Raw genomic sequence first — 18,752 nt, forward strand, 5'->3', positions numbered from 1 at the left:
CACCCCCTGAGAAACGAGTACTGTGTACGACTCTACCTCTAACTCTGCCTACACCCAGGCCATACCTAATCCATCCTCATACCCCGCCCCACAATGACTGCACAAGGAAGGCTGCGAATAAATCAGCCGAGTGAGTGAATCCACCATCCATCCAGAGGCAAAGGCCGGCCCAGGTCCTCCAACTGGGGTAGATCGGCTGTCTCTCAGGCAGCAGCAAACTGGAGGGCATCTCCAGAATTCCCATCGCCGCGGCCTTCCGGCGAAGATTAAGCAGAGAATTCCCATGGCCTTTCTGAGGGATGCTCGCCCTGGGAAACTGGGAGTCCTCAGGGGTCTAAGGCCAGCTGCTACTTTGCTACTTTGCAAACACCAACTGGGGGTCGCATTAAGGATTCACACCGTGGTCCAGAGCCTTGGGGGAGGGGCCCACAGTGTCTCCACCAGTTGTGGGGGTGGATCTGTCTGTTTTTTTTAAACATTTCTAAGGGTTCTGAAGAACAGAGCCAACCACACACACAAAGACAAATAAATAAAAAGTTGCTTTTTTTTTTTTTAAAGAGTATTATTAACTGGATCAAAACCAGTTGGTGTGTACAGACAGGACCAAAACCTTCATTGACAAGCACGCCCCCTATTCTGGACTCCAGGACATCCCGGGTTGTCTGGGGAACCTCACGGAAGCCATAAAAGTCCAAATACAAACTGTGAAATGGCTTCCTCCAAAAGCCCCCAGGCAATAAATACTGTCCCCTTTCGGAGGTGACATGTTCAAAGGGTCTTTGTGGAAACGGCATGCAGAGCTCCCGGGCCTCCCCATCTTCGAGCTCCTATTCTGGGGGCGTAGTGCCAGTCAAGACTCCCCAGACTAGCGCAGCCTCTCAGAAGTGAGGCTCTACCCTGCATCTTTACCTTCAGGCCTGGCATTTATGCTGAGCTTCTCTGCTCGTGCTCGCCTGTTCCCTGAACGCTGCAGAGCAGCGTGACTTCTCCCCTTCCAGCCATCACTCATCCTGGTCACATCTCCGGGAGCCGTGACATCTCTGGCTCATGGCCTTGGGGAGGGCGACAGTGGTGCTTCTCTCCTTGCCAAGGAGGATGTCACACCACCAAAATTTATGCACTCGTTTTCCTTGTACCAGCTTTTCCCAGGTTACCTCCCCGCCCATTACTACCCCATTAGTTGCCATGTGTCCCCCCTGACTGTCGCCAGCCCACACTGTCTCTTTGTTGGCCCTGCGGTGCCCGGCCAGCCCCTCCCCAACAAGAGATGCAACTTAAACTTCTCATTGTGAGGTATTTCCTCCTCCTCTCCCATCCGCCCTCCTGCTGCAGGCCAGAGAGCCTTTGGTGAAGCAACCCCATGAAGGGACTCGTTGCTCTGTTTGGATGCACAAGTGGGACCCAGATTTGCCTGGAGCCCCTGGTTCTGCAGGAACACACTTCCTTATTGGTATTCTGTCAATAGCTTTCTTTCCTAACCCTTTCCTGCTTGGCTGCTGAGGTCTGCCCACAGAAGCACCTTTGTTGGAAGAACCTGGGGTGCAGAAACCAGACTCCTAAAACAAGGGCATCAACTTCAAAAGGGGAATGAGTCAATGGGCAGGGGGACAAGTGGGAAGGGCCAGGCAACCAAGCCTTCAGCCAGCACATGTGGGCAAAGCCACACCTTCCGTCCGAGTTTATTCCCAAATTGATTTGTTGATTTTGTTGTGTCAAATTTGACTCCCAAACATGAGACACAATTCAGGGCCTGGCAAATACTTGTTTCAACAATTCGCCGGAGCCACTTTGCTGGAGGGTGGCTTCTAACTCGGAGGCTTGGGTCAGGGGAATTTCATACTCCAAACACCTGCCAGTTTCACAGCATGATCAGAGAGAAGCCACACTCTGCTTTCAAATGCTTCCCTTGCTAAAGGACTGTGACCGTGAACACCCCAAAGCTATCATACCCGGGCCAGCTCTTCTGCACACGTCCTGTCAGAAACGGACAAAGCTGCTGTTTGATTTCCTCCAGGGATGAGGGATGAGTAGACAGCTCAACACCCCATGTCAGCCAGGGCCCTCAGGCTTTAGGAAGCCTGCCCTGTGCTGAACAGAACACAAACCGCTTCCCCAAACCACCTGCCCACTGTGCTCAGCTTCCGGAACAAATCGGCTCCCTCATCCTGGAAACAACTCTTCATTTGGCTTTGAAAAATCGCTCACAGGTTCATCTGTATTTTCTTTTCAGCACACCAAACAGCCCTAGGCCTATGACTATACCCCACATAAAATGCTTTCCAGATGGCTCCCGGAGTTTGCCACCCTCCTGCAGAAAGAACACAAATGCTCACAACAGAACCCAGATCCAGGTGCCTGACACAGTCCTCTGGGTGCGTTTGCATCAGTTCCTTTAATGTCTGACAAAACAGACTTCAAGGAAGGACTCGGGAGAGATAAAGGAAGTCATTTCATGCTGATGAAGGGAATGATCCATCAAGAGGACATTACAGTTCCAAACAGAGGCACCAAACACAGGGGAACCCATTTCATAAAACAAACACTACCAGATGAAAGCCACAGATCAGCCCTAATGTGGCAATTGTGGGAGACTTCAACACTCAGCTCGCCAGCAGACAAGATCCCTCAACAACAGCAGCAACAAAAACAGAGAAACGGTGCACTAATGATACCCTAGGTCAGATGAACTTAACAGACATCCACAGAGCATCCTAGCCCAACATTGCAGAATACACATTCTTCTCGGCAGCCAAGAGCTTTCTCTAAAATAAATCATGCATTGGGACACAAAACAAGTCACAAAAACACAGGAAAGTTGAAATCACGTCTTGCATTCCACTGACCACGAAATCAACAGCAAGTGAAACTAGAAAAAACAACAACAACAACAACAAAAAAGACCCACAAACTCATGGAGATCAAACAACACACCACTGAATGAAGAAATTCCAGAATTAAAAGAAAATAAAGACACAACATAACAAAACCTATAGGATACAGTGAAAGCGGCCCTTTGAGGGAAGTCCATATCCATCGGTGCTGACATTAAAAGATTAGAGTCAGAAAGATGGTTCAGTGGGCAAAGGTGCTTGCTGCCTGAAACAGCTGCCTAAAGTTGGTCCTTTGACCTCCACACACATGCAATGGCATTCATGCACTAATACACACACACACACACACACACACACACAAACGCATGTAAGCACACACAAAATGAAAATAAACTTTTTAAATGTATTAAATCAGAAAAATTGAAAACAACTTAATAATGACCTTATGGCTTTGGAAAAATAAGAACAAGCTAAAGGCAGCAACATCAGACATACATAATTAAAAGCAGAACAGAAATTGTTGAAACAAACCAAAAAAATAATAACACAAAGAATCAAGCTAGGTAAATTGACCAAAAGAGAGAACAGAACACCATCATGAATAAAATTAGAGACGAAAATAGAGATATTTCAACAGATACCAAAACAATTCAGAAAATCATAAGGGCATGCCTTAAGGTTATATCCCAGTAACTTGGAAAATACAAATGAAGAGGAGACTTTCCCAGTCTATAGAAGTCAAACCAAGATGAGGGTTTTAAAAATCTAAACAAACCCATAACAGACAACGATGTTGAAATTGAAACCATAATTAAAAAAATCTTCCAACTGAAAAAGTCCATGGGGCTGAGGTGATGGTTCAGTAAATAAATCACTGTTCCACAAGCTTGAGTCCCCGAATTCAGACCCCAGAACTCATGCAGAGGCCAGCCACAGTAGCACATGCCTGCAACCCCAGGGTCCCGACAGGGTGATGGGGAATGAAGCCACACCAGATGCCTGAATCCTCAAACAAGGTGGAAGGCAAGGACTGATGCCCACAGTTGTCGCCTCACCTCCACACAGACTAATAAAAACATTTTTATTATTTGTGCGGGCACACCTGCACTCACAAGTATGAACACACATATCACACACAGCACAATTTTGTAAGCAAAATAAATTTTAAAAAACTTAAATTTAGGCACAGAAAGCTTCATGCAGAATTTTATCAAGCCTTAAAATTAAAAAAAAAAAACTAGCACCAATCCTTTTCCAATTATTCCATAAACTGGACACAGCAGGAATGCTTCCAAACTCAGTTTATGAGGCTGGCTATTACCTTGATAAACTAGACAGACATAACAAAAATAAATAAAATAATACAGCCCTCAATCTAATGAACATAGAGGTGGAAATTCTCATTAAGTATTTGAAAACTGAATTCAAGAACATATTTTTATAAAAACATAGAAAGAGAAGAGGGGCCTGGCTGAGCAGAGTACGGGAGCAGCAGGAGCAGGAGTGGGCAAAGAGGATAATGGTAATGAGGGTGAAGATGACCAAAATACATTATGTATATGTATGAAATGTCATAATGAAACCCATCATTATGTATAATTGATGTATGCTAATAAAAACATTTTAAAAGCACAGGCAGATCTTAACCAGGGAAGGGAAACACACCGAGTTGACGCCCTTGAAGAAAGCCCTGGCTCCAGGTCCATTAAACTGTGACAAGGCACCATGGGAAAACTGGCTCACGGCCATCCTCAGCTCAGAAGAGCCATGAATACTAACAAGTTACAAATTGTCTCATTAGAATGTGAAGGAAAAAACTCTAGACATAGCGTCACCCACCTACGACCCCAGTGCTAGGAAAGCCAGAGCAGAAAGATCAAGAGTTTGAGGCCAGCCTCAGCTACTCAGCGAGACCCTGTTTCTAAAGGAAAACCCAGGGAGAGTGAGACACTGCATGGTAAAAGCGTCAAGAGCAGTGGCTGCACTGCGTAAATCTCAGAACCCGAGTTTAATTCCCAGAATCATTCAGAAGGAGAAAACTGATCCCTTAGGTGTCCCTGAACGCCACATGCATACTGCAGCATGGGCACCCACATCTCTCTCTCTCTCTCTCTCTCTCTCTCTCTCTCTCTCTCTCTCTCTCTCTCTCTCTCTCTCTCACACACACACACACACACACACACACGCACGCACAGACGCACGCACACGCATCTCTCTCACACACATATCGATAATTTTTTTAATAAAGGAAACTCACAGCTCATATCAAAGTCTGAGAGTTCTGTTGCTGTGTCATCTCTGCGGGTTGCTGTCCCCTCACAGGCTCAGGTGGTTCTAGCCTGGCAATGTCTTTCAGCCCTGGCGCTACACCCAATCAGAGCAGCAAAGCCCGCTCTAGTGTGCTGGGTCTACATGAGGGCTGGCACCAGCTAGCCCAGTCCATCATGGTCCTGCAAAGATAGTGGAAGAGAACCAGGATTTTGGCAGAGACTTGAGAGTGACTGACCTAGTTTTCATTGCCTCTTTACCTAACCTGTACCTCCAAGGCCATGTGTAAGAACTAGAACAGTCTGAGCTCCCTGGGACAATAACTAGGCTCTGCAGTCCTCATTAATGCTGAGGATGAAGCCCCACAGGCTTGAGGTGGATGGGCATCCGGGAGCTCCACCACGACACAGGACATCGGATGCAAGGGTTGGGGCAGGAACAACCAACACAACAAACATTGGTTCCTGGCCAGAAAGATATCTATTTTTTTTAAACTTTCCTCACCCCACACCCAAACCCAACAGTTTAAAAAAAATGGACTGTTAAAATAGCTGCATCAATAATGTATATTCCCATATTAATCAGCTGCCAGGCAGGGCTTCTTACTCACAGACTACAGAGGCTGCCCACGCTGCAAGACCCAGCAAGCCAAAGACAGTACACTGAATCGCAGCACAGGCTCAGAGTGTCCTGAGGAACCCCACCAGCTGTGCTTTGAGACCCTTGATGTGTCCTAGGAAGCCCAAGCAGGAAATAGAATCACCCAGGCTACAGTTTTGTTAAAGGAAGGGAGGGCTGATGGAGGTACTGGGTTCCAGGCGTCATCAAAACTGGAGCCAGGCTACAAAGTCAAACTCTGTCACAGACAGCCTCTCTCTCTCTCTCTCTCTCTCTCTCTCTCTCTCTCTCTCTCTCTCTCTCTCTCTCTCTCTCTCTCTTTCTCTCTCTCTCTCTCCTCTCATACACACGCACACAGAGAGAGACAGGGCTCACCATGGCTCCCAAACCCATCGGAACCCATGCCCACCTGTTCCAGCTACAAGGAACGCCCTTTTCCTCAACCACTCCTCAGGCACTTCCAGATCTACTTCCCAGCTCCTGGAAGCAAGGGTCTTGTCTGTGTCTGTGACTGCCCTCATCGTAGGGTGCCCAGACAACTCTTTCAACACACCACTTAGCACTTAATGTGCCACCAGTAGATGGTGTTAGCCTGAGCAACCAGCACCGTGTCCGTGGGCCACAGGCCAAGGTTGAACCCAGGTCAAGTGGAGCCAAGCCCCCTGAATAGGAGCCAGGGCCCCATTCAGACTCACAGTGTGCATCCCGGATCAGTGAGGAAGGGCAGGAAAGCCGATCCTCTCCTCCCACAGACTCCCAATAGTCGACCAGCAGGAACATGGTGAGGCTAGTCAGCCTGATGAACCCACTTGTGTCAGAGAAAGCAAGTCAAATTCTGTGTGAGATTCTGCTCAACAGGCAAGGAAAGGAGGGCCCTGGATTATAACGAACGTTATGCAGGCTCTAACTGAGGTTCCAGCGACGGCTGACAGATCACGGATCGGCAATGTGACCAAGGACCTTCTGAAGTTGGACGGATAAAGAGAAGGTGGTATATCCAAGCAGCGGCATATTACCTAGTCAGTAAAAAGAGCAATATGGAGAGACTGCAGAAAGAATCTATGCTAAGGGAAACAAGCCATTCAGACACAAATACTGCTGTGTCCATTTAAGTGACATAGGACAGACAAAGTCTTAAAAACAGAAAGCAGGACAGAGGTCCAGGCAAGGAGAAAGAGCGACAGAGGTTTGGGGAGATTGTATCTAGGTAGAGGCAGTGGTGACGGTCACACAACAGAGTGTGTGCACGTGACGTCTCTGGATATTAGCATTCTCTGAGGTTTATTTGATTGCTGTGTGTACGCTACCACAAGAAGTGCCTCAAAAGAACGAGGGGACGCTGAGGAAGCAGCAACCAATTCTCCCCATGGAAGAGTAACCATGACAGGAATGGCCAGTTCAAGCCACTGAGTGAGAGGCTTGTGAGACAGAGCTGTGGGTCACTGACCCTCCCACCCTGTCTTGGGTACAGGAAGCTGGGAGGGGAGGATTCACAGGGAGAGTCTGAGACTCATCTGCCCAGTCACCTTGCTCTCCAAAAACACTCTACAACTCCCACTGCCTAACGCCAACGCAGTCCTCATTCTAGAACATTTTAAGTCTGAATTCACCTATGTTTGCTTCCAGGGAACCTCCACATAACACCCTGAGGCAGTGGGGGCCCTGCTCGTGGACAGCTGAGTTCCCTGTCTTCTGTCTCCACAGCCACTTCATCCATCCCCACTGTTACCATATGGCTCGGTACTACCACCTTCCTAGAAACCTTGGGAGCAATCTGTTCTTGACAGCTCTCTAGTTCCCTGAGAGAGCTGTGTGGCCTAGGGATCCAGGCTGCCCATCCTGTCATGCCCCCTGCTTCCACAGCCAGGTCCACCAACGGTCAGTCATGCCGCACTGTGCTTAACCCTGTGAGTCAGTTTCCCCGAGAATCAGACATGGATGCATGGAACTGTAACAACCAAAAGAAGAAATGCTGTCGGAAGCGTCTGGCATGTAAGACATAACAGATGTTCACATGACAACTACATGTTGCAATGTGCTGGAGAGACAGCTCAGTCGATAGAATGCCTGCCACACAAGCTCGAGGACCTGAGCTCCGATCCCCAAAACCCTCATAAAAAACCAGGAACAGCAGCACTGGGGGCAGGGTCGAAGAGGAGACAGAGACAGGTGGATGCCTGGAGCTCCCTGGCCAGCCAGTCTAGCTAATTAGTGAGCTCTAGATTCAATGAAAAGCACTGTCTAAAAAAACAAGGGGAGGGATCAAAGACAAAGACATCTGACATCAGCTCTGACCCCCATAAACACACATGTCCCCACACACATACACCTGCATGCACATACTCACACACCCAGACATCCGTACACAAATTTATATATGAAGCCAGGCATAACCCACTCTCTACTCTGCCCAGTCCTCCCCGCTACCTCCCCACTCCCCCAAATCCACTCCTCCTCCATTTCCCTTCAGAAAAAGAGCAGACCTCCTAGGGATATCAACTGAACATAGCATAACAAGTTACAATAGGAATAGGCATAAACCCTCGTATCAAGGCTGGGCAGGGCAATCCAGTAGGAGGAAAAGGGTCCAAGAGCAGACGAAAGAGTCAGAAACACTGCCCATTCCCACTGTTAGGAGTCGCACAAGAACACCCAGCCACGATGTTGGGACCAATTGAGTCCTGGCCTTCAGCTGCTCTTCCCTGTCTAGAGCCTTCTAATTGAAGTTACTAGAAGCTGTGCCTAGCTTAGAGGATCAGAGGATGGGATTTTCACCTGTTGGCTATTGACTGCAGTGTATTTAAGCCTCCATGGTGCTATTAAAGGGGGGCTTTTGGTACCAGTGTTGGAAGGTCTGTGTGTCGGTCTGTCTCTGCGTGTGTATTTTCAACCTCCAGCCCCTTGCCCAAAGCTTGTGAACTGGGGTCTAGTGCATAGAGCGCAGACCGGGGCCGCGGTGCACAGCACACACAACCATAATGTATATATGCAGAGGACCTTAACACTAACCTAGAAGGTATTAAAGGGGATTCCCCAGAAAAAAAAAAAATCTGTAAACTGGCAAACAAGTTAGGGAGATGGGACAACCTATATCTCCCTGGAGTTGGTTTGAGTTTTTTGTTGGTGGTGGGTTTTTTGTTTGTTTGTTTCTTTGTTGTTAGAGACAGGATCTTTCTATGTAGCTTGCTGGGACTCGCTCTATAGACCAGGCTGGCCTTGAACTCACAGAGATCCACCTGCCTCTGCCTCCCGAGTGTGGGGACTAAAGGCGTGTGCCACTACTCCTAGCTTGGAGCAGCTTTTTTGTTTAGTTTTTTTAATCTGCTTCATCACTGTGCCTGTGTATGGGATGGATGAGCACACGCTCATGACGTGTGTGCGGAGGCCGGAGGACCACTTTCGGGAGTCAGTTCTCTCTTGCCCTGGGATGCAGGTTAGGTTCATCGTCCAGTTTGTGCAGACAAGCACTTTCGCCTGCTGAGCTATCTCACTGGCACTCCCCAGAGCTCCATGACACGTGAGAATGTGCTAGAAGCAGAAAAATCCTCTAGAGATGACCCTGCTTGGGCCAGCTTTTCCTCTAACCATCTAAGCAAGGCCACTTCTATCATTAACATCCTGAGCTCCTCAGAGGCTTCTTCTCTCTGGACAAACTCAAGAAATTTCTGAGGGATGCTAAGGAGTGGTGGATGCCCAGCAAGGACCCTTGTGGGCAGCACAGGCAGGAGGGGAGGCTCCACTGGAGCTGGGTGCCACCCAGGAGTCCTGCTTCCCACACGGCCATCCACATCTTTCCAGAAGCTAGCCAAGCTCAGCAGCTCTGCCTCCTGGCCTGGACGTGTGGCAATAGTGAGGTCACCTTCTGCTTTGGGTAATTTCCCTCAGAGGCGAGACAGATCCATTCTGTACAGCTATTCGTTTCAGTGCCGTAGCCTCCTGCCTCTGATGGGGGCTGGGCCCTGGCGGGAAGGGATGCTTTGTTCTTCTGACCAGTGCTGACAGTTTAATTAAACCCAGCTTGAGATGGGGTCATGAGGGTCAGGCATTCTTCCACAGGGCTGCGCAGGCTCACAGCCTGGCTCCTACCACCAGAGCCTTGTTAATGAGTTATCGTGGTCCTTATGACAGGGATATATACACACATGGGAAGTAGATGCCCTGGGCTGCCTCAGTAACTGCCTGCCCCCTCCCAAGCCTACAGAAACCTGCAGAGACCAAGAAGTCAGTCTGGTCTGGATGCATATGGACTTCAAGGCTGAACGAAAGCCCAGAAGACCTGAGTGTCCAAAGCAATTTGTGGATGAGTAAAGGACACAGCCAGCCAGAGAGGAATATCTTGTCTCTCAGACCTCAGGGGACAGAGGCTAGGAGGAGCAAGCACACAAGCACTTGGCCCCACCTAGCCACGTGAAGCCTGGGATTGGCCACTCTGGAGAAGTTATCGGAACTCAAACATGTCCCTCTAGTCCCAAACCTGTGAAACCATGTGGGAGCTCAGAAAACGACATTTCTATATCCTCTGAGGATTGAGCAGCAAGTGAAACGTTGGTCCCAAACCCAGGTAAGCTGCCACCAGAGTTGTCCCCACAGGAGACTCGGATGCGGCAGCTGGTGCCTGCTCTCCACTCCTCCTACCTGCCGAAGTCTGAGAGCCAGGTAGCTCTCAGAGACACGCATGGTGGACTGTCACCTCCTGGACAGGTAGATACGCGTGTTGGAGCCACAGGGCTATCTACCCAAGTTTGACTGACCCTGCAGGCCTGCCGGAGGCCCACAAAGAACTTCAGGATGAATGGGTGGGTGGGTGAGAACATATGGAGGAAGAGGTGGAGTCAGAGAGTGAGGATCTAGGGACAGGGGGCATCTAGGCGGGTTCACGTAGAGGGTACGGGTAAATGGCAGGTGCTAAACGGTAGATGTGATAAGATGAGCTTTAGCTACAGACAGAGCGGGTTCAGCCCTGGAACATGTCACAAACCCTCTGACCTTGCATCCTTTCATCTATAAAAGAGGAGCTTGCTGACCTCACACGAACATTCCACTACCGAAATCAGATCGTGCAGCCACACTACGCCAGCTTAACCCAGCATTGAGCGGCCTTCCATTCATTCTCTTTGATCGTTGCTACTGTGGCCATAGTTCCTGGAACCTTTCTTTCCCCCCCCCCCCCAGGAGATGGAGAGGCTGCAGGTTCACTTCTGCAGAGCCTAAGTCACAAGGCAAGGTGAGGGCTTTTTCTGTAGGAGATCTAGGGAGCGGCGGGAGTGGCTCAATAAGTAGAGGACTTACCATCCGACCGTGAGGACAGCAGTTCAGATCTTCAGCACCCGTTTAAATACTGGGCATGTGTAGTGCCCACCTATGAACCCTTGGGCGGCAGAAAAAGGAGTCTCTAGAGCAATCAGGCTAGCTGGACTGACCAAAGGCAGCTGATGAGCTCCGGGTGCAGCAAGGGACCCCGTCTCAATACAAAAATAAAAAACAATTGAGGGAGATGCTCAGTATTGACTTCTGGGCCCCACACCCATGTGCATACGTGTGCACATGTACCCACACACAAATGTGCACCCCAACACGTGAGCACACATTCATATGCATACACACAAATACACATGACGAAAAATAGCAAAATGAAGAGAGGAGCACCCAGTAAGAAGTCCAGGCCCCTCAGCTGGAGAACAAAGGCTTTACCTATAATTTGAGGGCTCTAAGAGCTGAGAGCTGAGCAGTATCGCCTACTGTCCTCTGCTGGCGACCCTCCACTGCTCAAGAATGTGACCAACAGGATTGTCCCAAGCCAAACTCCAGCCCTTCCGCTGGCCAGCAGACCAGCTTCCCTCCACAGACTTTCTGGGTAATTCTGCGGAGGAACCTATTTTTCAAAAATTTTTTAACTTAGTGAAACAAAAGCTGAGGACAGGTCCCTGCACGGCAAAGGTATGGTTCTGAGCTAAGGCTAAGAAGGCTACACCAGGCTGAGTCTCCACAGAGAAGAGGAAGCCGGTACTGCCGCAGGCAATGCTTGTGTGGGGTCAGTCACTCTGAGGCTGGGAGGCAGGAGGCAGGCTTGCCCCTCCGGAGCAAGCCCAGCACGGATGACTCCTGCCCCACGCCACAGGGCTGGTGCCAAGGCTCAAAGCTTTCTCTCTCTCTCTGACTCACAGCAGCCCTCAGGGGTAGACATTAGTTTTGGCCCCACAAAAGAGCATCTGGCTCCACGGGGCCAAAGAAAGCCACACCGTGTCTCTGACAGTAGTTATTTGTGTGGGGATTTATGGCGCTGGTCCTGGAACCTAGGGCCTTCTCATGGGCAGGGCAAGCATTATACCGCTGTGCTGCCTCCCCAGCCACCAGCATTAGTCTGAACTCAGACGCGGGGGCTTTCCATTACTGTTCAAAACTGGCAGGTTTCCTACCAGAAACACAAGGCGTCCTTCTTAAAGAACATCAGGGAAACACAAAGGAAAAAATTACCCGCAGTCGATCCCTGCTAGAATCCTGCAGTCATTTTCCATGCATTATTTGGAGTGATTCAGGGATCAATACAACTCTGGCTTTTGATATCACAAACATCTGCATTATTTGACATCTCCCATGAAGGCCATTTCTGATGACTGCTTAAGTATTCCATCAAGCAGATACGCTGGAATTTGCCTAACCACTTCCCTGCTGTGGGACATTAAGGTTATTTCCATGTTCTCTTCAATATTTTAAATATCACTGCAGTGTGCATACTTATGTTAGGGTTTTATCTCCCTGGGGAAGAGCCCCAATAGTGAGATTTCAAGTCCTGGTTTAAACCCATTTAGGGGCTCATTAATGGACCCCCGGAGTCCCAGTGCCTAATTCCAGCCTTACATCCAACTAACTACTCTGTGATCCAAGACAAAGCCCCTCTTTGGGACGTCCATCGTGCATTTGGAAGGAATGGAACTGCCAGTATAGAACAAACAGAGGATGGATTTAACGTCTAGAAGCTGCAGACAAGATCGACTGGGACATGGACTGTGCCACCTGCCACCCGGGGCCACACCTTCCCCAGCACATGCGGTCTCTGGAAACCACCGGCACACTGCTCAGCAAACCATCCACAAGAAAGTCTTTCATTTTCTCCAGATGGAAGGGCTTAGTAGCAGATCCCTCCAAAGCAAAGGGAAAGTTGACGGAGGGACCAGAAACAAGGCTCTGGTCTAGGCACGCCTTCTTAAGGAATGCCGTGGTCCTAGAGCCGAGGAGGCAGCTCCAGAGTTACCACTGCTCCAACTGATCCCACGAGCCCCAGCCACCACCTGGCCTAAAATAGGCTCATCAGATTTCTAGTTCCAAGACTCTAGAGTTAGGAGTCAAGACCCCACGGAGATCAGATCAACATAGTTACGAGAAGTAGGAGGAGAGCCAGCACTGTGGCCAATGCAAATGGTTGATGCCGCGATACCGTTGTTGCCAAGGATGGCGGAACAGGGAGCAGCAAGACAACAAAGTGGATATCCGGAAGGAGCTAGGAACATCCTCACATCTCAGTTGCTGTGAGGGACAGCTGTACCTTAGTCCCTACCCTGGGGAAGCCTAGGAATTTAGTGGTCATGACTTACTATACCCAGGACACCTTCACCCGGGCCAACCTCAGGGTAGCATGCCTGAGAGCTCTCTGGCCAGAACAACTGGAGAACTCAGCAGGGAGGTTTTGGAAGGCAGATATTCAGGTCAACAGAACAAGATGGGGATGAAGCAAAGAACAGCAGCAACTAAGCCTTTAAACCCTCTGTTATCTCTCCCACGGCCACCTCCACAGTGGCTGGGTGAGCCCAGACACCAAGAGCAAAGACTCAGTCCACAAAGCTTTGCTCAGCAGACTACAGAAGGTGACTTTGTCAAGCTGACCCACAATGGAGGGACACAGGATGCACAAGCCTCTGTCATGATTTCAAGTCTTTGGCTGATGTCGGTGAAACGAGCTACACAAGCATTCTCTGCTGAGTCCTACTGGCTTGTGTGTATTGCTTACAGAGGAGATTCAGAAATACCGAGAAGCCGAGGTATAGCTTCGTGGTAGACCGTGTACTCGGCACACCCTAGATGGAACCCAATTTAAAACAAACAGAGGAAGAGCGCAAGATAGGAACTGGAGAAAAGTCACCTTCACCCGGGGCCAGCTATGGACCTACATAAAAAATGTCTTCCTGTCAAATACAAGGGAGCCAATGCCTGGAAGGCAGGAAGCTTTCAGATGTCCTGGCTTTAGAGCTTGGAAATACCCCTACCCTCCCCCACACACAGGACCTTGAGGCCTCTGCTTCTCCTGGCTGCCAGTTCAGGGCAGTGCCAAGGGCAGGTATCCTCTTCTTGGGCTTCTCCCTCCTTGAGTGGATTTCCATATGCCAGTTTGGTTATGAAGTCTGGTTACTTAATATTTGTTAAAGTGTGGAAGACCTTTGCTCTAAAATTCCTACTGAAATATGAAACACGAATAGTACTGGCCTAGGAGTCAAAGGGGGCTTCGCATCGACTCCTAGGCTATCGGTTTGCCTCTCCAACCTTGTCCCTACAGAGGTAAAGCTGGAGACACTGTCTTTTCTTGTGGTCGCATGTGCCACAACAGACATTCATGGCAGGTCACCCTCCAGCATGGGTGCCCACCCCAGCTCAGCTGGTAGCTTACAACGTTCAAGAAGAAATGCTGGCTCCCAGCAAAATCACACTGAAAAACCCCGGACCATCTGACCCTTGATGTACTGTTTCCCAGACTGTCTCCCATCCCATGCAGAGGTTCCCCACCCCAGTGTTATCAAGATTGCTAATAACCATCATGAAGAGGATTCAAAAATCTTCCAGTTTAAAATTTGAAAAAAAAAAAAAAAACCTCTAGAAAATAAACAACAGGACATAGTGGCTCTAAGCAGTTATAGAAATAAAAATTAAGAAAAACATGTTATTAGAGAGCAAATGGGAGGTTCAAAGTTAAGAACTTTCTGATATGCAAGATAGCAGTCCTATAATGAACTCCCTGTCATAGAGGTAGCCAAACTTAAAGCCTAGGCTGGGGGTGGGGAACTGCGCTGGAGATTTCTTAGTAAATCGCAAAAGCCCATCCAACTCCGGATCCCACAAAACAGAACAGATGGTAGAACTCAAAAACATGGAGACTAATAGAGCAACAATCAGGCAGTATCCTTTATACTTGGAAGAAGTGCACTGACATCCAGCAAAGCTATGGCTTTATAGCATCAGGAATAAACACATTCATGGAGCGCATAAGCCTAAAGACAGAGCTAAAAATAGAAAGAGGGTCAAAGGGGTTTAGTGGGATGAATAAACACTCAACCCAAGACAGGCACACAAGACTGTGACAAGGGCGTAAGAATGTCCACAGCAAGCCGGGCAGTGGTGGCACATGCCTTTAATCCCAGCACTCGGGAGGCAGAGGCAGGTGGATTTCTGAGTTGGAGGCCAGCCTGGTCTACAGAGCAAGTTCCAGGACAAGCTCAAAAGCTACAGAGAAACCCTGCCTTGAAAAAAAAATGTCCACGGCAGACTGTGGGCACAGTTGCAGACATGCCCGTCCCTGTGACACCCTGCCACCAGCAGCAGCACATGCAGCTGGACTAGGATCCTTTCAAACTCTTGAATGGAAAAGTCCCCCACACAGACTTCCTATAGGAAGGTCTGGTCTTCAGTCAGGAGCCTTTCCTGCCAGCAGGAAAACTGAGCCCAAGGTCAAAGCTCAATCCACTGATTCTATCCCGCACTCCCCACAGGGTGGGTACCAACCCACGTGTGTAACTCACAGTCGGGATAGAGCTTGATTGTTCTGGAACAGTAGTTCAGGCAACACGTGCAGCTGGTTGCGGTTCAGCCGTCTGGAAAAGGTAACAGGAGAGGCAGGAGTCACATGAGTGTTTCGGAGACGGCCGTGCAGGCCAGAAAGCCCTGCATTCCAAGTCTTTAGGACCAGGGCAGAGCCCCCAAGACTTCTTCTCTAAGACACAGCTCATCTGTGAGTGACCACTTGGCTATACAGCACCAGAGGGGGATGAGCCTTCAACTAAACAGCAAGCGTGACCTTCCTTCTTTTGTTTATCCCTCTCACGATCCACCAAGATCTGATCCCCAGATAATCCCAGCGGTGAGTTGTATCCCTGACCTTATGAAATTGGCTAGGTCCTAATGAGGTAGTGTGGCTGAACATCACAGAGCTTGAGTGCTTTGTCCGTGGTTGCCTAGGCAGTGCTGGTTTCTGCTTGTCTAGCTGGTGGGGCTTTTCTTTTGTTTTTATTTTATTGTTTGCTCTGGTTCCTTTTTTAAAAATGAAAATAACATTATTATTATTATCATTATCATTATCATTATTATTATTATTGAAAATGAATGCTCTCAGTGAGCATGGAAGTGCATGCCTCTAATCCCAGCACTTCAGAGGCAGAAGCAGGCGGAGCTCCGTGAGTTTGAACCCAGCCAGGTTACACAGAGAGACCCTGTCTCAAAACAGCAAATAAATATATTTAAAAAATAAAAATAAAAAACTCAAATTACAGTAAAAAAGATATTCAAATACCGGCGTGCCCCTTACTAGGTAGTTTATTTCTTGTCAGACAGCAGAGGTTTTATTTCAGTGCTGAGGGGTAAACCCAAGCTTCATGAATGCCAGGAAAGTGCTAGAACTGAGTTGTGCCCAGCCATGCTTTGATTTTCAATGCCCAGGTAGTGCTTTCATAGTTTTCAATATTGTAGGTAGTGGTTCTCAGCCTTCCTAACGCTGCAAGCCTTCAATACAGTTCCTCATGCTGTGGCGACCCCCACCATAAAATTATTTCCTTGCTACTTCTTAACTGCAATTTTGCTACTGCTATGAATTGTAATGTAATTATCTGATAAGTAGGATGTCTGATATGTCACCCCTGTGAAAGGGTAATTCAACCCCCAAAGGGGTCGTGACCCATAGGTCAAGAACTGCTGTTCTGGGGCCAATGCTATACACACAGGCAGGAGCCAGAAGTCTGGGTCTGGAATCTGCCTTATGGAAAGATAGAGCATCATAAAGATCCAGACCTGCCATTGAAGAGTAGCTGTTCCAAACTAAAGCCGCTAATTCCTTAACACTGGGGTCTAGAATGCAGCAAAAGATGATGTCTAACTTTTGAGAAACTATAGCAGATGATAGTATAAATATTTGTTTTTTTTAAAAAAAGATGACTCTTGCAACACAATCTCCAGCAAGGCGTCCACACGGCGTGTTACACAGAGGTCCCCAAGTGATTCTCTCACTGACTAACCATGAGCCAGCTCAGCAAAAAAACCTTCTGGCCTCACAGGAAGAGACTGAGCTCCACGCAGCCTGCAGGAACTCATCAATGGTGACCTCCTCTGAGGTTGTCTTTCATCTGATATGTGAGAAAAGCCCTTGTCACCATACTGGGGACCACCATGTTCCAGCACAGGACAGACATGAGATTTACAGCTTTAGGAGACCGTTTGGAAGAAACTGACTTTAAAGAGCAGGCTCCGAGGGAAACACATCATTGGCTCAGAAGAAAAGGGACTACCAGTGTAAGCCTTAAAACAACAAAAACAGACATCGGATCTCTCCCAGTCCCTTATCCCCAGTCCAATAAATTAATCCTGTATTTACACTGCCTGGTAATTGCTAGGTTTCGTTTTGTTTTGTTTTCCTCCAAGACTTTCTCATTTTTCTGGCTTCAAACTTTAAGAACATTCAGAAGGGGGAGGGAAGGGAAGGGAATTCAATGACTAATTTATACCGAAAATCAAAGGACGCTGAAGGAGTGGCCACCACAGTCAGAGGCACGTGGGTACCTCAGAAGGATAACAGTAGCTGAGGGCTCCCGCCACTTAGCCAGTCTTTCTGAACTCCTGACACCAAGACAGATGCTCCTCGCCTTCCCCTCATAGGACAGGACAGAGGGAAAGGTGGGCTTCTCCTCTCAGGTGAGATAATGGTGCTCTCACTCAAGGACATGCCCTCCTCCTTGCAGAACCCCCAGGAGTAAACGTTTAATGCTGCCATCTTGCCACATAGCTTGGTTCTTATCAGATACGTGCTGACTTCATTGAGTTGCCTTCTTGAGAGCCAAGAGGGAAGCGCTTTATGCTAGCATCTCTGGGCTGATATAGGCCTCTGAAGCTGACACATTTGCAGCTTCTGCATAGCTGACTTCCCAGGCACCTGAGTATGCTCCATGGCTGTGACCACTATGCGACAGGACAGCTCAGGCCTCGTGACTACCAGGACCTGACACTCTGAGTTTTCTCAACTGCTTGGGAGAACCAGCTATGTCCGCTCTCAAATTTGTTTATGCTACTACAGGTACTTAGAAGTAGGATTATGCGATTCAATCAAATTCATTCACAAATAAATGAAATGCCACTGGGAAGAGAGTCATCTATATGAAAATTACATTGGCTGCTTTGGAAAGATCTTAGAGGGGAAAAAAAAGGAAAGCTGCCAATTGAAGGACTGTTGAATTCAGTAAAAAGGTTAATTCTCAACCCAAATTGCTTCCAAGGTGCTGAAAAGAAAACTCATTCTACCTTCAAGAAACCCAAACAAAAAAATAATACCCAGTTTGGGTGTGTGGGTTGGGCGAATAAAGCCATACTGTACCCCAGTCACTGTCTCATACTGAAAGGAATAGAGAAATTCTCGGGACGGGGGTAGAGGGGGTGAGGCTGGGAAAAGGGCCAATGAACGCAATTTCCATTTTAATTGCAAATGCTATGTTCACAGGCTGGGCGTTTTCATTTTGGCCCCCCTCTTCCACCAGCTTTCACAAACCAATCCCCATGGTCTCCCACAAATCAGAGCAGATGGTCATTGCACTGGCTGCTCACTGAAGGGGTGCACAGTGCGTACCTGACACCCCTAGGGACAGAGGAGCTGCCTGCTGTGGAGTGGCTGTTGACCCAGACCGGAGAAACAGAGCTGAAACGGACAGAAGGGACAAGGTCTGCAGTGACAGTCATGACCGAGAGGAAGGCTCTGCCAAGCCTCAGGTGGCAGCAGCAGGGCCAGGCCTCGTC

At 48.6% G+C, this 18,752-nt stretch overlaps 1 protein-coding gene across 1 annotated transcript in view; it reads right to left on the bottom strand.

Moving 5' to 3' along the window:
* The window catches only part of Slit1 (slit guidance ligand 1), a 143,007-nt gene that overhangs the window by 106,113 nt on the left and 18,142 nt on the right, over positions 1-18,752 (bottom strand). Inside the window, exon 4 of the mRNA XM_038336276.1 lies at positions 15,503-15,574. Within this exon, the coding sequence (XP_038192204.1) occupies positions 15,503-15,574 (72 nt within the window). The remainder of the gene's footprint in view (positions 1-15,502; positions 15,575-18,752) is intronic.

This window comes from Arvicola amphibius, chromosome 1, assembly GCF_903992535.2.
Source record: "Arvicola amphibius chromosome 1, mArvAmp1.2, whole genome shotgun sequence".
NCBI classification, from domain to species: domain Eukaryota; kingdom Metazoa; phylum Chordata; class Mammalia; order Rodentia; family Cricetidae; genus Arvicola; species Arvicola amphibius.